The sequence below is a fragment of the Sebastes fasciatus genome, chromosome 7, assembly GCF_043250625.1.
Source record: "Sebastes fasciatus isolate fSebFas1 chromosome 7, fSebFas1.pri, whole genome shotgun sequence".
Taxonomy (NCBI): domain Eukaryota; kingdom Metazoa; phylum Chordata; class Actinopteri; order Perciformes; family Sebastidae; genus Sebastes; species Sebastes fasciatus.
The window spans coordinates 5,058,714-5,077,657 of NC_133801.1; the positions used below are offsets into that span (position 1 = coordinate 5,058,714).

Sequence of the window (18,944 nt, forward strand, 5' to 3'; positions counted from 1 at the left end):
AGATGCAACATATTTTTTGGAAGTTTTAGGAACACAACCTTAGTATTGACTCTGGGAATTTGGTGTTTTAGTATTTCTCCCCCAGAATCATATTTCTGGCATTCACACATCTGGAGTGTATAAAGCAGCATTTAGACATTCATAAAGGGTGTGGAAAAAAAGGGAATTTGGAGTCATGACCTCAGCATTTCTAAAATCCTGGCTTCGATCCTGCAGCTCATTTACTTTATGAAAGTCGTTCAATCTGAAACATAAGACATAAGTATGAAACAAACAGTAATAGTAGTAAGTGTGATTGTGTGGGAGTTTTCGCTGCCCTTCAGTGCACTGATCAACTACAAATATTGTAGTCGATCAAAACCTGTCTACTTACGAAGGGCAGAGAGTATATGGTGAATTTAACCGTCTCTTTAACATCGTACCACCATGTGGAGGTGCCTGAGACTCTGATCTAGCAGTCTAACAAGTCATACGGAGGCTGTTTGCTAACAAATCAATAAAGAGTGGGATGAAGTCTATTGTTTTTATATAAATAATTCGTATATATCCACAGCCCTGAGCAAGCACTTCTAAAATAATTGAAGATATGTTTATCACATGAAGAAGTTTAAAGAGGCTGGAACAGATTTGATTCAAATTCATTTATTGAGAGTCATTTCTTTATAAAGAGGGAGGAGAGAAGGACATGTACACGATAACTGCCTCAGAGCTTTTTTTATGCTGCTACTAGTAAACACGCTTCTTTGGACAGTTGCCATAACAACCACCTCTTCACTAATTGGTCATTTCAAATCACTCCACACAGTGGAAATTAAATTAGTTCATCTTCATTTACTGCGGCTGCAAACTTCCAATCTATTGTACACACAAATTAATTCATTTTAAAAACATGGTCGTGAAGATCGAGAGTGTAATTTAAAAAGCCTGCATCTTATTTACAGGCACAGCACAGCAGCTTGAACATTCATTATTCCAGCAAACTAAAATGATCAATTAAGAAAAGACTCTACTCCCTGAGGTGAGCTGCGATATAAAAACTCCCACTGAGGCTGATGATGTAGAAAAGAAATGCACTGTGATTGATTTTTTAAAACTAGAAAGTGATCAATCAATAGATCACTTAACATGGAGTTCTATGGGAGCCAGTTGAAAGCATCATTGTGTCTCATCATCAAACAGACCAGCCCGTTCTCATTCCCAGGGCGTCAAATACCGACGCTTTGTCACGGCCGTCGGCGTTTTAATACCGCCGCACAAGGCACCCTTGAGTAAGAGACGCACTGGGCTTTCTATTAACTACAATGTAAACCCATCTGTGGCAACAGTAAACACTCAGGGAAAGTGTGCCAGTAGTGACTGTGGTGGCGTAGTGTAAAGAGCAAAAGAGACACGCTGGGCGGGCGGGAGGGGAGGTGGACAGGTCCAACAATCATCTGATCGTTCGTGTCCCGCCTTCACAACGTTCAGTGTCATTTTCACCGTACAAACATAATAGTTTAATCCCAACCATGTTGTTTTTCTAAACCTAATTATAGTGGTTTTGTTGCCTAAAACTAAGTGTTTTTGTTTAATTCACAACATTAAGCATGTGTTTACTGCGACTGAAAAGTGACGCCGAGGGGTCACTGACAAAGTGTCAGTATGTGATGAGTTGGGATGAGAACGTGATGAAGAGATGTGACTGAGAAGCTGAAACTACCTTCTGCTACTGCCACTACACGATGGAAACCACATGATTAACTGAATTTGAGGTAATCGAAGAAGTCGGTTGGAGGTTTTTTTAAAAGAAACAACTCATCATTTGTAAATGCCGGTGGCAACATGTCGCAGTGCATTCTGCTCCGATGTTACAGCAGATTTACCTGGCTTATGACCCATACATGTAGTTTGAATCCAGGGCAAGCTTTGATAGAAACAGCAGAGAGATGCATAATAAGTATTGCCTTAAAATTAAAAGGCACCCTTGAACAACCCTGGACAGTGTAAGACTGTCAGTACTTTGCAGTTTACTGGTTTGATGGCACATTACTTTGGTGAAATAGGAGTTTGGCACTAAAGCTGTGAGGTTTACTGGAGGTCATCTATCTTCCGTTGGACCTCAGAAAATGGGGAAACTCTGCTTAGCTGAGAGGTCGTTTGTGTTGTTTCAGCTGTCTAGTGCAAAATGCATGAAACTTTAAATACTGAATAAATGTGTAACTACAGTATAACACTGCAATATGTGTTGAGTCCACACTGATCTGGTGTTTGTAACTAATATTAGCTGTTGAAACTAACACAAGTCTTTGAGGTTGGAGTGCTGGGTGAGAGGAGTGCTGTAGTCGGACTCCCAGTCCCTCTCAAACACAGCCTTCAGCTGTGATTGGACGGTTGGCTCCGGGGACTGTGATGCGGTCTGGTTGACGACCAATGCTGAGCCGGCTGTGTTCACAAAGTAGTCACCTGACCAGTTAGACGTACCTGAAGACAGAAAAACACAGATTATATTTTAGCCGATTCATCACGCTGGTTGGACAGGTGATTCATCAGATGTGATTAATATTATTTTCATAATTGATTAACTATGCAGTGTCTGTGCAGCTTTACCTATGTAGGCTATCTTGTCAGTCACCATGTACTTGTTGTGGTTGACTCTGGCAAAGGGAATCTCCTTCTGTTTGGGGCTGGCAGGCACCACAAACAGCCTCTGGATGAGGGGAACGACAGGTCATCAGGTTATTGTTTTTACTATACAATATGCATCATAACATGTACAACCTCCTTTCTCAGTGGCAGAGGAGACATGACCAAAACCAGAAACACAGAAGAGCTACGTACCACCTGGATGTCCAGTTTGCTCTTGGGGTCATAAACTGAAGCCAGAGACTTCAGGAAGGGAAACATGACGGGTTGGGTGCTGGCCCAGCAGCTGATCAGCAGACGCACTTTGATCTGCTTCTCGTACCCGACTCGCCTCAGCTGGGTGTCGATGTCGGCCCAGTACCTGCAGAGGGTGCCACACGCAGAGTATACAGTAAGTACATGGGACATCACATTAACCATTCAAATAAGTTGTGTCCCAATTCTTCCAAGGGAATGAAACTGAGAATAAGACTAGGCGTGCATACTAACATTTGCTAATTCACACTAAATCCAAAGCACAGCAGCGGCTAATGGGAATGTCATTAGTTTTCAGGTATATTAGCATGGCTAAAAATGACCTTCAGCAGTTCCTAAGAGCTGCACTAACTATAAAACTGAACTCTGCCTCTTCTATCTTATCTAAACTTTCCTCCCTGTAGTTCTGTTTCACCAGACTCTGAACAGCTGGACCTTTTAGGATGAGAGAACTCCATGGTGGGCAGGTAGTTCATGACAGCGATGTAGATGAAGCTCTGGGCGTCCTCCATCACACTGAGGATGGACTGAATGTCTGAAGTCCTGCCGGCTGCACAGAAGGACGGAGGGGAACTCTGAGAGAGAGAGAGAGAGAGAGAGAGAGAGAGAGAGAGAGAGAGAGAGAGAGAGAGAGAGAGAGAGAGAGAGAGAGAGAGAGAGAGAGAGAGAGAGAGAGAATAGATAGAGAGAGAGAGAGAGAGAGAGAGAGAGAGAGAGAGAGAGAGAGAGAGAGAGAGAGAGAGAGAGAGAGAGAGAGAGAGAGAGAGAGAGAGAGAGAGAGATAGAGAGAGAGAGAGAGAGAGAGAGAGAGAGAGAGAGAGAGAATGAGGAGGGAAATCTTGTAAAGTATTTGTAGATTTGCTGCCACTTCAACAACAAATAAGTAACTCTATGAGAGTTGACATAACTAATCGTCAATGTTCTTTATTTTCTTTAACAGAAAGGGTTCTTCTTGTTAATATACTGAAACAAAAACAGAAATCTCTCATCCGTCCCTCCCTGCATGTATCTTACCGACAGGTAGACGTTGGACGGCGTGTTGTTGAGTGACAACTGGAGGGGCGTGTCCTTGTTGTAGAGGGTGGAGAAGCTGCTGGGCCAAGGTGACGGGATGGACTGACTCTCTCCCATGAACCAATAGGCCTCAAAGATCTTCCCCAGGTCTGCAGCCAAGCAGCTGCAGTTATAGACCACCACGCCCAGCTCCTTCACCTACACACCAACGGCACAATATTAACTCATTCGCATCATATCACTGTGCAAATGATTTATATTCACACAAACAAGAGTCAGAATGTAAGAGATGACAAATGTCTAAAACCACAGAATTTGTGGAGATTTATTTACTTCATATTAGGGCTGCACGATTTTGAGAAAATATCAAATTGTGATTATTTTGACTGATATTTGCAATTGTGATATGATTTGTGATATTAAAGGGAATGATATTTTTTACATCATTATTCTCATTTTCATTGAAAAACATATTAAAATGATTATGGTTAGATTTTTGTAGGCCAGGACATCTCTGTAACAACACAATATTGAATTTAAAATGCTATTTTGACACACATTTCACCTTTAACAAATATTGCTCCTTAATTGTGCAGCCCTATTTTATATCAGGACAATATTTTCTTCTTCTTCTTTTCTAAACTTATTTTGAATGACATTTAACTAGTAATTCCTGAGATCTTAAATTCTACAGAAATGATTAAATAAAATAGTGTTTTATGAGATGTTGGTGCACTCTCCTAATTTATTTATATAGCACTTTTCACAGACATAAGTCACAAAGTGCTTAACAAGGACATTATATAACATACAAGAAAGAAATCATATGAGATTTGTGATCACAAGAGCCACAAGACATAATGGAAAAACACAATAGAGAACAGGATGTTCATGGCAGTGACAACTCAGCAAAATTATTACTGAACATATGATTGGGAAAGCTAAAACTGAGATGTGGTTTGAGATCATGACAGTGTTAAAGCAAGTTTAAATTCTTTCAGCATGGCATGTGACGGAAAGTTTGAGCCAACACAAGAACTTCCTCTTAAAAGAAGAAGAAACATAATTCTGATGGCATCGGTTACCATGACAACCTTTCATTCAGTTTAGCAGATATCACCTCGGCTCCTCTATCAGACTGGAACGCTGAATAATACTAATACTAATACTAATACTAAAACTAATACTAATACTAAAACTAATACTGAATTCAGAGTTTAAAGACTAAACAATACTTCATTTCTTATCCACTTCCTCCCACGATTACTGTGTGAAACACTGATGCTGTCTACAGAGTAACAAACATATTCTAGTAAACCATGTAAGAAATTCCCCAAAACACACAAATAGGATAACACATGTGATTCTGACTGATAACCTGTATGTGTGTGTGTGTGTGTGTTTGTGTGTTTGTGTGTGTGTGTGTGTGTGTACCTGTGTGAGGGACCTCCAGTCCATGTTGGCGCTGCCGATGTAAATGTGTTTCTTGTCCACAACCCAGAACTTTGTGTGGAGGACGCCTGTGGTGAGCTTTCTCATGTTAACGGTCCTGATGTCAGCTCCTGAAACACACATCACATATTCACTATCAGCTGAAAAACAACAGTTATGATGCACGGAAGGATTTTATTCACGAGCTCAAAAGATTGTCTTTGTTAGTGAGACCAGAGACAAACTGACAGCAGTGAATATAGGGCTGCAACTAACGGTTATTTTCATTGTTGATTTAATCTGTCGATTTATTTTCTCGATTAATCGAATAGATGTTTGGTCTATAAAATGTCTTGTTTTGTCCACAACTCAAAGATATTCAGTTTACAGAGACTTTTTTTTCTTAAAAAATAACTCAAACTGATTAATCGATTATCAAAATAGTTGGTGATTAATTTAAAAGATGACAATTAATCGATTAATACATGCAGCCCTAGGTGAATAACTGTTGAATTAACTGTAAAGCACAGCAGACCTGAATAATATTCTGCTTCATAGTACAGAGCCAAAAGAAATTAATTTTAATATTGATGTTTTGGGCAGAGGCTGAGACTCCATATCTAACATGTAGACAGAAATTTAAAAGAATCAGTGTTTCTCACAGCAAAAAGTTTAAATAATTAAATTATTTTTGGGTTAACAGAGGCATTTACCTATTTAATGTAGAAAAAACAACAATAAATAGTGTAAATAAGTGTTCATAATGAATTGATCCCCAGTGTAGCTTTACTCATAAAGCATTGTTTCATTTTAACCACTAGTTTGAGACTATTTTCCACACTTGAACCAAAAGAGATGTAAAATAAATATGAAAACATTAGAAACAAAGTAAATATTGCATTAAAATAAACAAAATAAAAATAATATCTTTGTGGCATTGAAATATTTTATATAAATTTAATCAAATTGATGTTTAATGCAACAAAATGTGCATTACATCAGACAAAACTCTTCATACATTTTATTTTTTATAATCAAAATCATTCAATTGGACAACATACTGTCACCAATTCCGGCCGTCATACTCCTCTCTCTCCCCATGTTTTCTGTCTCTCTACACTGTCAGCTCTCACATGACAGAAAAATGCCAAAAAGTGAAACAAACTAGAATATTAATGATCTCTGCAGACACAGGCTTAATATAAAGTCAATATTAAGCCAAACATCACATCTGACACTCGCTGGTACAAAGTTAGAGACAGTCGGCGGCTCACCTGAGTCGTTGAGCAGTCTGAGGTCTGCTTGTGGTTTACTCCCCTGTGGTGTGCTCACCGCGATACGAACAGACAACCTCCCTGAAAGTTCAGCTAGTGTCTTCAGAACCGTCTCACCCTGTGAACACAGCAACAAAATACATTTAACGTTGTAGATGTTATTCTTTGACTCGTCCATTATTAATCTCATCCCGTCTGCTTTCCACAGCTCCAGCTGACCTGATCGGCTGTTGGCTCGTGAGTGCCAGTGTCTTGGTTAGTGAGCGACCAGTAGAAGGAGGCGATGTCGACGCTGCTGCGAGCCTCGGACATCAGATTGACCCACGCCTGGTAGATGGAGGGGTTAGTGGTGCTGGACTTAAACTCCAGGCCTTCAGGGATGCTCTCCACCAGAACGATCCTGAGCGGAGGCGGGGGGGCAGAGATCATGATTAATAATATCTGGACTCCTGGTTCAGTCTATAGAGTAGAGCTTGATTGATAAACTGACCAGGTTGAGATTAGTTTATCGCAGATAAATTATTATATGACATGTCAGCTGATGAGTAAAAAGATATTTTAGTACAGAAATGCCAAAGATGTGTTACATGTTTGAGGTCATTTGGAAACAACTTCATAGTCTACTTGCCAGCAACGAGAACCCGGAAATGTTGAGTACCTTAAAGTTTTATGTTAGAAATGTTCAATATGGGTCCCCAGCATTTAGAAACTGCCGGATGCTAACTTGCATATGTTGTGCAACTTGTATAATTAGCATAATCACATATATGGACGATATTTCAGCAACTGCTTTGAGTATTGGAGTGCTTCTGGGGATATTGATGACGCTGAATCCATTTCTGATATTGTCAAAATAAATAAATGGTTGTTTAAACCAGAAGTGGCCGTATTTCATCCCACGTTGTGCCAATTTTGGTGAAGTTTCATTCAATTTAGAAGGATTGGATTGGGCAGATAACTTCTGTATTTGAGATAATTGAAATAGCATCAACTCTGTTATAAATTGCAGGATATTTATGAACACAGTTATCCAAACTATGCCAAACATGTACATTTTAATTTCCACACCCTTACACTCTGAGGTGACTCACAATTGGGTATTGGAGGTAACTAAGGCAAGTACCACACCAAACTAGAATAATATGACTACGGCTAAATAATATCCTCAAACAAAGAGAGGAGGGTTTATAATACAAGTGGAAACATTCCAGGGTTTACAATAGGGCTCTATAGTTTGGCAAATAGACTATTATATAGCTTGTCAAGTTTATTTTTCAATTGTAAAATGTCCCACTCAGTACACACCTTACCCACAGTTCTTAAAAAAAAGGTCCACTTGCTTGTTGTGGATCGAATAAACTGTCAAGCTTGACTTTTAAACCACAGTTCAATCACAACTGAGCAAACTGTTGACGAAGAAATGTGCAACAAGCTGCAGAATCAGAGGTACACTATCTCTTCACATCTTTAGAGTTTGCTCTCAGATTATCAGTACTGAATAGTGTTTACATTATGTGACAGCTATTAAAACAGCTGGTATGATACACAGTTTCAAACATGAAGGCTTAGTAAATGATTGTGTCTGTGTGTGTGCAGGTGTTTTGCTTACTTGCAGGGGTCTGAGCAGGACTCTCCCTCGGGCAGACGGAGGCTGCTGCTCGGGCCGGGATGGGAGGAGGGAACCCTCGGTGTCAGGAGGTTATAGAGCGCCGTGGCGGCCAGCAGCACAGTGGCCACGGTGGCCAGAGCTAACACACATCTGGAATACTGGAGGGGGTGGGGGTGTAAATCATATTTATCTCCGGATGTGTGTATTTATTTGTGAGATGTGACGACTGTGATGGATTCTGTTTGACTTATTTGGTTTAGTGCTTAAGTCATTTGGTGTTTTATAAAGTGTGTGTGTTTCTGTAACGTACCTCATATGCTTTCCTGTTGGATTCTTGTCTCCTCCTCTCCACGTCCAGCTGTAGGCATCAGAAGAACACATTAACACAATGAGTATATACTATTTTGAGGATTTTAATTTCAACCTCACCAAATTCGCAACATGAGATCATTTTGTTATTGGGAACTCCATGTTTGCGACCCATGAATGAGCAGCAGCAGAACGGTTTGTTGTTGGGATTATTGGTGCTTTACTACTATATAAACTACTATTAAAGTGAATATCATGGCCAAGCAGGGAGACACTTTCACTCTTTTTTTTTTTTTTTTTTAAGTTATTTTTTTGGGGGCATTTTCCATTTTTATTGAGAGGACAGTGGATAGAGTCTTGGAAAGGGGGGAGAGAGAGAGTGGATGCGTAAAGGGCCACAGGCCGGATTCGAACCCGGGCCGCCGCGGTCAGGACCAAGCCTTGATACATGGACGCCCGCTCTACCAACCGAGCTAACCCAGGCGCCCGAGACACTTTCACTCTTCACCTGTGGTTTTTGTGATTTGGTTGAACTGAAACTTTAATGGAGGATGATTTCCTGAATTCTTCCACAGTTGAGTTTTCTGTGGGTAAAACCATCTGCAGCCATAAATGTGTGAAACTAATTGTATAATTTGTTAATAATATTAACTCTGTTGATGACAATGGATTTCTTTTTTTAAAGAAGAGTGAGTATAAAATGGAAATATGAAATGGAGATGTGATTCAGAGCTGACTCGGGATGATTATTATGGGGAAACTCCACGGTTCTGATGTGAGTAACAAGCTCACTGAATTTAACAGAAAGCATTTTCTCATACCACATAGTCTAAAAATACAGTAGAGATTAACAGGGCTGCATCAATTATATTAAATTTCTACGGCACACAATGGGCCTCACGCAGCAATATTCTCTTAATTTTCTGTTACAAATAAGAGTCAAGAGTCAACTCCAGATGCACCAAATGTTCTTAGCAATCCAAATCTGCTCTCAGATTGGTGTCGGTGTGCTGAAAGATGAATCCAACTTGACCACAAATTGGAGGCGTGTGGCCGATTGTTCATTATTAGCAAAGGTAAGGCCCCCTTAATGGAGGAAGGAATGAAGGAAGGAACGAACAATAGATCGATAGATTGATTTGATCCAGAATTTGGAAATTCTACAACAGTAGTAGTGAAACTGAGGTACTGTTAAATAAACTTAAATAAAGTATGATTGTCCAGAGCGTCAGTACTGGTGTTACAGGAAAATCAAAAAGCATCTAAGAGCAGCATGTAAGTTATTCAGAAGATGAACGCATGTGATATCATTCAAGGGTTTTTATAGTCTTAATTGGCATCAATGGACCAATGGTATTTTTTTAGCCCACACATTTAATAATCAAATAATTTTAATTACTTTAAATATATATATTTAATAATATAAATTTGATTGTTTTTTTGATGTTCCTCAAATTTAAAACTCATGCTTCCTTGCGTTGGACAAACAATTAGTGGATGTGAAAACAAGATGTGTTTTTCTTAAGAGTGTTCTCGATCACTCGTACAATGTTCCCTCTAACCTCAGAGAGGAACATAAATAAGAACACATTGGTGTATCCCAGAAGTCAAGAGGAACTAACAAAATAAGAACAAATCATGGATACGAACAAACATAAGAGGAAATCTGTTTGTATATGGCTTCATGCATGAGGTCCACTGTCAAAATAAAGATGCCAGTCTCAAGTTACAAGAGTCACAAGTGAAATATGACAGATAAAAACGTCCCAGGTGATCAATTAGACTTCTAAAGTGTGAACAAATGAATCTCCACATAAGAGAAGCTTTACCTGGTAAATGTTTGGTATTTTGACTTGATAACTAATTTAAACAAATAATCAAAAAATGGAAATCATTCAAAATCTACTTTCTGTTTATCAACTCCATCTGAAAAGCAGCTTACCTGGTTGTAAGGAACGTCCGTCTTCATTGTCAAACACAGAATGACATCTGATTTAATGGATATCAGTAGTTTCAGCTCTGGTCAGATGATGCTCCGCAGCTGTGAGACCAAACAAGAGGAACAAAACACGCAATGTTACATCACATGTTCATGTGTGGTGAGTGACCCGATACTGCTGCAGCTTGAAATGGCAGCAGGACATACAAATCCTAAATTCATTACACAGAGATCCTGGTATGACATCGATAAACTGCATTCAACACACTGATGTTTACCAACCATGTTTATAAGAAACATATAAAGTGAATTTGACAATTGAATAATTTAGGAAAAGGGGGAATCTACAGAGTTTCTGTTGAGAGATACTAATAAATGTGTTTGCTTTAACTCCATAGCTATGAAACAACACAGCAATCTCAAACACCATTGTTTCACCTCTACAAACACACCTCTGCCTAACCTTTACAGACGTGACAAAGAGAGGGTTCTAGATGTTTTCAACACCACAGACAGAGAACAACCGGCACAGCTCATCTCTAGCACAAAGCCACACACGGCTCCAGCTGCTGACAAGCCGGGACTGCTGGGAGCCGGGGCTGCTGGGAGCCGGGGCTGCTGGGAGCCGGAGCTGCTGGGAGCCGAGCTCATGAGCACCAAAAAAACACCCCACATAAAAAAAAAAAAAAAAGCAGTTTACTGGCATCTCAGGTCTCGTGATTAATGAGGTTTGATTGCTTAAAAGAGAGGGGAAGTAGGGAAAGCCTGAAAGCTGACTCAGTGAAGCTTCAGTATGTCTGACGTGGTGTCTCCTCACAGAAACATGTGACTCATTACAGCTGCTGGAACAGAAACATACAATATACTGGACTGTTTGGTTTGAGAAAAGAGCTGCACATGGAGGAAACACGCTCTTCAACATGTACATTACGTTACATGCATGATATTTTGTTTTTAAGTGACTGGCTTTCCTGTAAACTGAATGCAAAGATTGCAAAACATTTCCTGCTTGTGCAAAAATGTGTATGCTGCACAGGTAAGTAAGGGAAGAAATGAGAAAGAAAAACAGCTGAGTGATATTGGAAACCAAACAATGCTGGGTTTATACCGAAACTGAGTCTGAATCTGACATATTTCATATCTACAACTGAAGCTACAGGCTCTTGTTGGATCAAGAATATGATAAGGAAGGTATTTTTCAGGCCTCATAGGAAAAAAAACATCTTGATTCAATGAATAAACCTGCAAGAGATAACACAAATGTTCCAGTATCACTTGTTTAACATTGGTACATTTTGCTCTCCTTGCTTTGAGCTTTATAGAGCAGATGATCTCTATTATCTCTATATATCAAAGTAAATAAAAAAAGCTTTAAGTGTCTTTGTCAAAGTGTGCCAGATCGTTTAGGTCTGACTCATGCATGTATTATTTGACCACTGGTAGCAGAGGACAGAGGAGGCCTGTTATCTGTGCAGAAGGACAAATCACATTAGAGTAAACAACTTAGAGAGAGGGACTAGAGTTTTGGCTCAAGTTGTAGAAGTGAGAGTGAGTCACAGAAGACTACTCACTCAAAAGAAGAAGACAAAAGGAACACACTCATTTGTGAGCTTCAGAGTACATACAGTAACACAGAGAGAGTACATACAGTAACACAGAGAGAGGACATACAGTAACACAGAGAGAGGACATACAGTAACACAGAGAGAGGACATACAGTAACACAGAGAGAGGACATACAGTAACACAGAGAGAGGACATACAGTAACACAGAGAGAGGACATACAGTAACACAGAGAGAGGACAGTAACACAGAGAGAGTACATACAGTAACACAGAGAGAGGACATACAGTAACACAGAGAGAGGACATACAGTAACACAGAGAGAGGACATACAGTAACACAGAGAGAGGACATACAGTAACACAGAGAGAGGACATGCAGTAACTCAGTTACAGTACATACAGTAACACAGAGAGAGGACATACAGTAACACAGAGAGAGGACATACAGCAGGGATGTCCAAACTTTTTTCACTGAGGGCCACATACAGAAAAATATACGAAAGGCTGGGCCACTCACTAGAGGTGAGGTATATCCCCTCACCTCTAGGGTTTTAAAATTAACAAAATTAATCAAATGAGGTAAATTATGCTTGATATTTGAATATGCTTAAAGAAAAAAAAATCCTACATCAGAACTTTCCATTAATGTGTTTTCATTTATTTTGTTACAAAAAGGGTTGGCAGCTCATTCTCAAAACAGCAGCCTGAGATTGCTTCTTAGTCAGGATGGTGATCCCCTTTCACAGCCCTGTATACAGGGAGACAATAAGGGGAAAAGGGGATGGGTATATTAATAATAAGTTATTGGGGTTGTTAACAAATCAACTAACGTTTTTGATGAAATGTTATCAACTTTAATTGACTGAATTTATGAAGTAATTAGGCTTGTGAACACATGAATACTGTGTAATATATTTTAACTCACCTATAATGGGAACAGCGCTGCACTTAGTGGGAGCAGTGATGCTGCGCTTTGGACTGAAGGATGGCTGGCAGGTCGGGAGTAAGTTTGGTGGTTGAGATGCGGAGGACATCACAGAGATGGCTGTCGGTCATTTTGGTTCTCAGTCTGCTTTTGTTCAGAGTTAACAGAGAAAATGTTTGCTCACATATGTATGTTGAGCCGAACAGACTCATCAGAGGTAGAAGTCGGGTAGGGGGAGAAGCTGATGCTGATTCTTCAGAGAATCATCACACTGCATTTCGATGAGCTCTAATTGCAGACTCTCTTCGACTTCTTCTGCATCCATCAGGAAGGGAGTCGAGAACAGCTGGATTTCTTTCTCAATGGCAGAAAAATCTTGGAAGCGCTGACTGAATTCTGTCATGAGAGATGTGATGACAGACACATATTTTCCCTTTTTAGCAGAAAGGTTGACCTCTGGAAAAGCAACTTTGACTTCGGACAGCGTGGGGAAGTGCGCAACATTGAAGTTACGTAGCTGTGTCTCAAAGAGACGAAGCTTCACACAGAATGCTTTCATGTGTGCGTAAAGTTGTGGCACAAGCTGGTCTTTGCCTTGCAGGCTCTTGTTCAGTGTGTTGACATGACCAGTAAGATCAACTAGAAATGCCAGGTCTGCCAACCATACAGGGTCACTCAGTTCATGAAGAGGTCGGTCCTTCTCTTTCAAAAACGGATCAATTTCTGATCTCAGGGAATAAAATAAAACCGTACTGATTTGGAAAAATTCTCCAGTCTGCATCGGACCAGTCTATCTCGCCTACTGTATCCCACAATGCAAAGCGGCGGAACAGCACAGGCTGCGGGTATAAAAACAGCATCCAGAAGCTGCTCTTTTTTTACGTTTTCTGTAGCCATTTCAACACTAAATTCACTTCTGAACGTTTTTGAGGCGAGAAATCAACTGTGTAGATTATTAATATCGGCAGTTTTACGAAGTTAGATGGCGAATCGAACATTTGTTCCACCGTTGTCGGAGTTTAGAAGCTCCACAGAATACCGTGACAGCCAGCGAGCGCCTGCCCGGGTCGCTGCCAGCAAGCCGGGTAGTCACGCTTAGAGACCGCTATGAGCTGCTGGAGCTCTCTAGAGACCGGTCTGTAGACGAGAGGCTTTGATTTCCTTGTTGATGGATAGTTTGTTTAAATATCCCAACACAGATGTCCATTATAAATTAACAGGAACCTGTGTTTATTTGCCTTTTTTCGAGTTAAAAAGCTCCACAATCACCCGCGGGCGTAGCTCGCTGGAGAGCCGGCCAGTGACGCTCACAGAGCGGCTACAGAGCAGCAGAGTGGCGAGGGAAGATGAGAGGAGAGGAAGAGGAGAGAGAAGAGGAGAGGAGAGGAAGAGGAGAGGAGAGAGAAGAGGAGAGGAGAGGAAGAGGAGAGGAAGATGAGAGGAGAGGAAGAGGAGAGGAAGAGGAGAGGAGAGGAAGAGGAGAGGAGAGAGAAGAGGAGAGGAGAGGAAGAGGAGAGGAGAGAGAAGAGGAGAGGAGAGAGAAGAGGAGAGAGAAGATGAGAGGAGAGGAAGAGGAGAGAGAAGATGAGAGGAGAGGAAGAGGAGAGAGAAGAGGAGAGGAGAGGAGAGGAGAGGAAGAGGAGAGAGAAGAGGAGAGGAGAGAGAAGAGGAGAGGAGAGAGAAGAGGAGAGGAGAGGAGAGGAGAGGAAGAGGAGAGAGAAGAGGAAGAGGAGAGAGAAGAGGAAGAGGAGAGAGAAGAGGAGAGGAGAGGAGAGGAGAGGGAAGATGAGAGGAGAGGAAGAGGAGAGGAAGAGGAGAGAGAAGAGGAGAGGAGGAGAGGAGAGGAGAGGAGAGAGAAGAGGAGAGAGAAGAGGAGAGGAGAGGGAAAGAGCAGCTTCTGACGGGGCAGAGAGGTTCCTGATGACACAACATGACACTTTTTTAACATGTCTCTAATATCTGGAGGGAGATCAGTCCTTTTGCTGTAACTGAAAAAGCAGTTTGAGTAAAGTAAACGTTGTGGATGAATGTTTTATATTTCCCGTCTCTCCTCGTTGATGATCCTGTTTGTCGGACTTCTTTATGAGCTGTCAGAATAAATAGTTTAAACCTGCAGTATCTTATAAAGTAAACAAACATAACATAAACAACAAAATCAAAGTTGTATTTTTTGATAATATTGTAATAGTGGTACAAGTTAGTTTTTTTGTCCTGTGCTTTAAGAGCTGGTTTGAAGGCTTAAGCCTCGTCTAGCATACAAATACATCACTTTAACTGTCACATACTGCATACTACTGAGGAACGCAGTATACAGTATGTACTGCATACTGCATACTACTGAGGAACGCAGTATACAGTATGTACTGTATACTGCATACTACTGAGGAGCGCAGTATACAGTATGTACTGCATACTGCATACTACTGAGGAGCGCAGTATACAGTATGTACTGCATACTGCATACTACTGAGGAGCGCAGTATACAGTATGTACTGCATACTGCATACTACTGAGGAACGCAGTATACAGTATGTACTGCATACTGCATACTACTGAGGAACGCAGTATACAGTATGTACTGTATACTGCATACTACTGAGGAGCGCAGTATACAGTATGTACTGCATACTGCATACTACTGAGGAGCGCAGTATACAGTATGTACTGCATACTGCATACTACTGAGGAACGCAGTATACAGTATGTACTGTATACTGCATACTACTGAGGAGCGCAGTATACAGTATGTACTGTATACTGCATACTACTGAGGAGCGCAGTATACAGTATGTACTGCATACTGCATACTACTGAGGAGCGCAGTATACAGTATGTACTGTATACTGCGCTCCTCAGTAGTATGCAGTATGCGGTTTCGAAAACAGCCACTGTTTTATGAAGTCCCCATCTGAGAAAGGTTTCCCGTGTCGCGCTATGAGTTGAGCTACTTCGTAGCTAGCTATTGTAGCATTTTCTTGTGTTTTGTTAGCACGGAAACAATACTGTTGTTGAGCTAGCAGGCTAGCTGCCATTAGCTTTACTTTCTCTTCTCGCTCAACACCAGTGTAGGACGTGTAGGTCTGATGTTTGGTTTCGTAGTGTCTTCGTACATTATACTCTTTCGTCACTGCAACAGTTTCATTGCAAATCAAACAGACACACTTCCCCTTGACCTCTATGAAAAAATATTCATTTTCCCACGTGTCTGAAATTGTCTGCACTCACTTGCTATCTTGCGTTTCTTTGGTTCTGCCATTTTTGGTCATCAGTGGCAAACCTTTTCTTTGATTAATTGTGTTTTGCAGGGAATCTGCCTTGTTGAAGGCAGTAGCTCCATCTCGTGGTAAAACTAAGAACTACAATACACTCAAGTGCAAGTTTCATGTGTGGGCCACATTCCATACATACAGTAACACAGAGAGAGGACATACAGTAACACAGAGAGAGGACATACAGTAACACAGAGAGAGGACATACAGTAACACAGAGAGAGGACATACAGTAACACAGAGAGAGGACAGTAACACAGAGAGAGGACATACAGTAACACAGAGAGGACAGTAACACAGAGAGAGGACATACAGTAACACAGAGAGAGGACATACAGTAACTCAGAGAGGACATACAGTAACTCAGAGAGGACATACAGTAACACAGAGAGAGGACATACAGTAACTCAGAGAGAGGACATACAGTAACACAGAGAGAGGACATATAGTAACACAGAGAGAGGACAGTAACACAGAGAGGACATACAGTAACACAGAGAGAGGACATACAGTAACACAGAGAGAGGACAGTAACACAGAGAGAGGACATACAGTAACACAGAGAGAGGACATACAGTAACTCAGAGAGAGGACAGTAACACAGAGAGAGGACAGTAACACAGAGAGAGGACATACAGTAACTCAGAGAGAGGACATACAGTAACACAGAGAGAGGACAGTAACACAGAGAGAGGACATACAGTAACACAGAGAGGACAGTAACACAGAGAGAGGACATACAGTAACACAGAGAGAGGACATACAGTAACTCAGAGAGGACATACAGTAACTCAGAGAGGACATACAGTAACACAGAGAGAGGACAGTAACACAGAGAGAGGACATACAGTAACACAGAGAGGACAGTAACACAGAGAGAGGACATACAGTAACACAGAGAGAGGACAGTAACACAGAGAGAGGACATACAGTAACACAGAGAGAGGACATACAGTAACACAGAGAGGACATACAGTAACACAGAGAGAGGACATACAGTAACACAGAGAGAGACAGAGAGAGGACATACAGTAACACTGAGAGGGCATACAGTAACACAGAGAGGACATACAGTAACACTGAGAGGACATACAGTAACTCAGAGAGAGGACATACAGTAACACAGAGAGAGGACATACAGTAACACTGAGAGAGGACATACAGTAACACAGAGAGAGGACATACAGTAACACAGAGAGAGTACATACAGTAACACAGAGAGAGTACATACAGTAACACAGAGAGAGGACATACAGTAACACAGAGAGAGTACATACAGTAACACAGAGAGAGGACAGTAACACAGAGAGAGGACAGTAACACAGAGAGAGTACATACAGTAACACAGAGAGAGGACAGTAACACAGAGAGAGTACATACAGTAACACAGAGAGAGGACAGTAACACAGAGAGAGTACATACAGTAACACAGAGAGAGTACATACAGTAACACAGAGAGAGGACAGTAACACAGAGAGAGTACATACAGTAACACAGAGAGAGGACATACAGTAACACTGAGAGAGCTAGTAGAAGGCTAAAAACAGCTAATGTGGGTCACTTTGGAGAGTAACAAAGAGTTTAAGTTCTTAAAAACACTTTAGGTTTCATAAGAAGCAATTAAGGACACTGTTAAGTCTTTAACAGTAGCATAATGTCCATTAATAAACCGTTAACTTACCAGCTTTGGTAACACAAACAGAGTCGCAAAACAACAACAACAACTCACTTCCAGCTGTATAAAACAGTCAACTCACCTGTTATTATGAGTCCAGGTGAATTAAAATCCAGCATATAACCACTCCCACGTCTGTTCTTCACACACAATCACATTTCAGGTTGTTGTTTCATTGTTAAATACACAAATAACAGAGAATAAGCTGTTAAAGTACCGATCTGGAAACACACAGTGAGACAGTGAGATATGAGTCATGTGATCACAGCCGGACAGCCAATCAGAGAAGAGCTTTCCGTGTGACGTAATCAGGCAAGTTACAGTAGTGCAGTTCTCAGTTTTAACCACTAGATGACGCCGTTTATCCATGATAGAGACACAAAGCACATTTAATTAAGGGGAGATATTACAGGTGAATGTTTTAAATACCATGAAACTATCCCAGTTGATTACTTATATTAAAGGTCCCATATCGTGCTCATTTTCAGGTTCATACTTGTATTTTGTGTTTCTGCTAGAACATGTTTACATGCTGTAATGTTAAAAAAAAACTTTATTTTCCTCATACTGTCTCTCTGAATATACCTGTATTTACCCTCTGTCTGAAACGCTCCGTTTTAGTGCATTTCAACAGAATTGCAACAGAATTGCAATGGAATTGTGCTGCTAGGCAACAGTTTGGTTCCATGTTTACTTCCTGATGTCAACTGATGTCATTCACATACACTGCAACAGGAAATAATCTGGGACACATTTAGAATGTTTACGTTTAAAACCGTGTAATGTTCTAAATATTGTATATTTGTGACATCACAAATGGACAGAAATCCTTACGGCTTGTTTCAAACGCACAATTTCTGAATACGGGCTGTGTGTATTTCTCTGTATATTGAGCGTTTTGATAGTTTAACAGTACTTATATAGCACTTAAACCTGCTTTATAATGTAAAAGACCTGAAAATCTCACTTTTTACAATATGGGACCTTTAAGACAATAACTTTTCTATTACAAGTAGGAGAAACCTACAGATGCAAATAGACAAAGTGTAGTAATTC

General features: G+C 40.6%; 1 protein-coding gene across 1 annotated transcript; it reads right to left on the minus strand.

The window, feature by feature from the left end:
* Positions 1–626: 626 nt before the first annotated feature.
* pld3 (phospholipase D family member 3) lies at positions 627–18,148 on the minus strand. The gene is made up of 12 exons (XM_074641159.1): positions 17,971–18,148; positions 10,457–10,555; positions 8,516–8,563; positions 8,206–8,363; positions 6,816–6,996; positions 6,597–6,714; positions 5,326–5,453; positions 3,892–4,089; positions 3,313–3,452; positions 2,818–2,983; positions 2,587–2,686; positions 627–2,460 (listed from the first exon to the last, which is right to left on the minus strand). Exons 2-12 carry the CDS (start codon positions 10,481–10,483, stop codon positions 2,273–2,275), a joined length of 1,452 nt encoding a protein of 483 aa, XP_074497260.1. The 5' UTR covers positions 10,484–10,555; positions 17,971–18,148; the 3' UTR covers positions 627–2,272.
* Positions 18,149–18,944: the final 796 nt, after the last annotated feature.

Coding starts and splice junctions, on each gene's coding strand:
- pld3 (XM_074641159.1), bottom strand. CDS start 10,483: ATGAAGACGGACGTTCCTTACAACCAG. Junction 5,454..6,596: donor CAGACTGCTCAACGACTCAG/GTGAGCCGCCGA, acceptor TGTGTGTTTCAG/GAGCTGACATCAGGACCGTT. Junction 2,687..2,817: donor GCAAACTGGACATCCAGGTG/GTACGTAGCTCT, acceptor CCCCTCATCCAG/AGGCTGTTTGTGGTGCCTGC.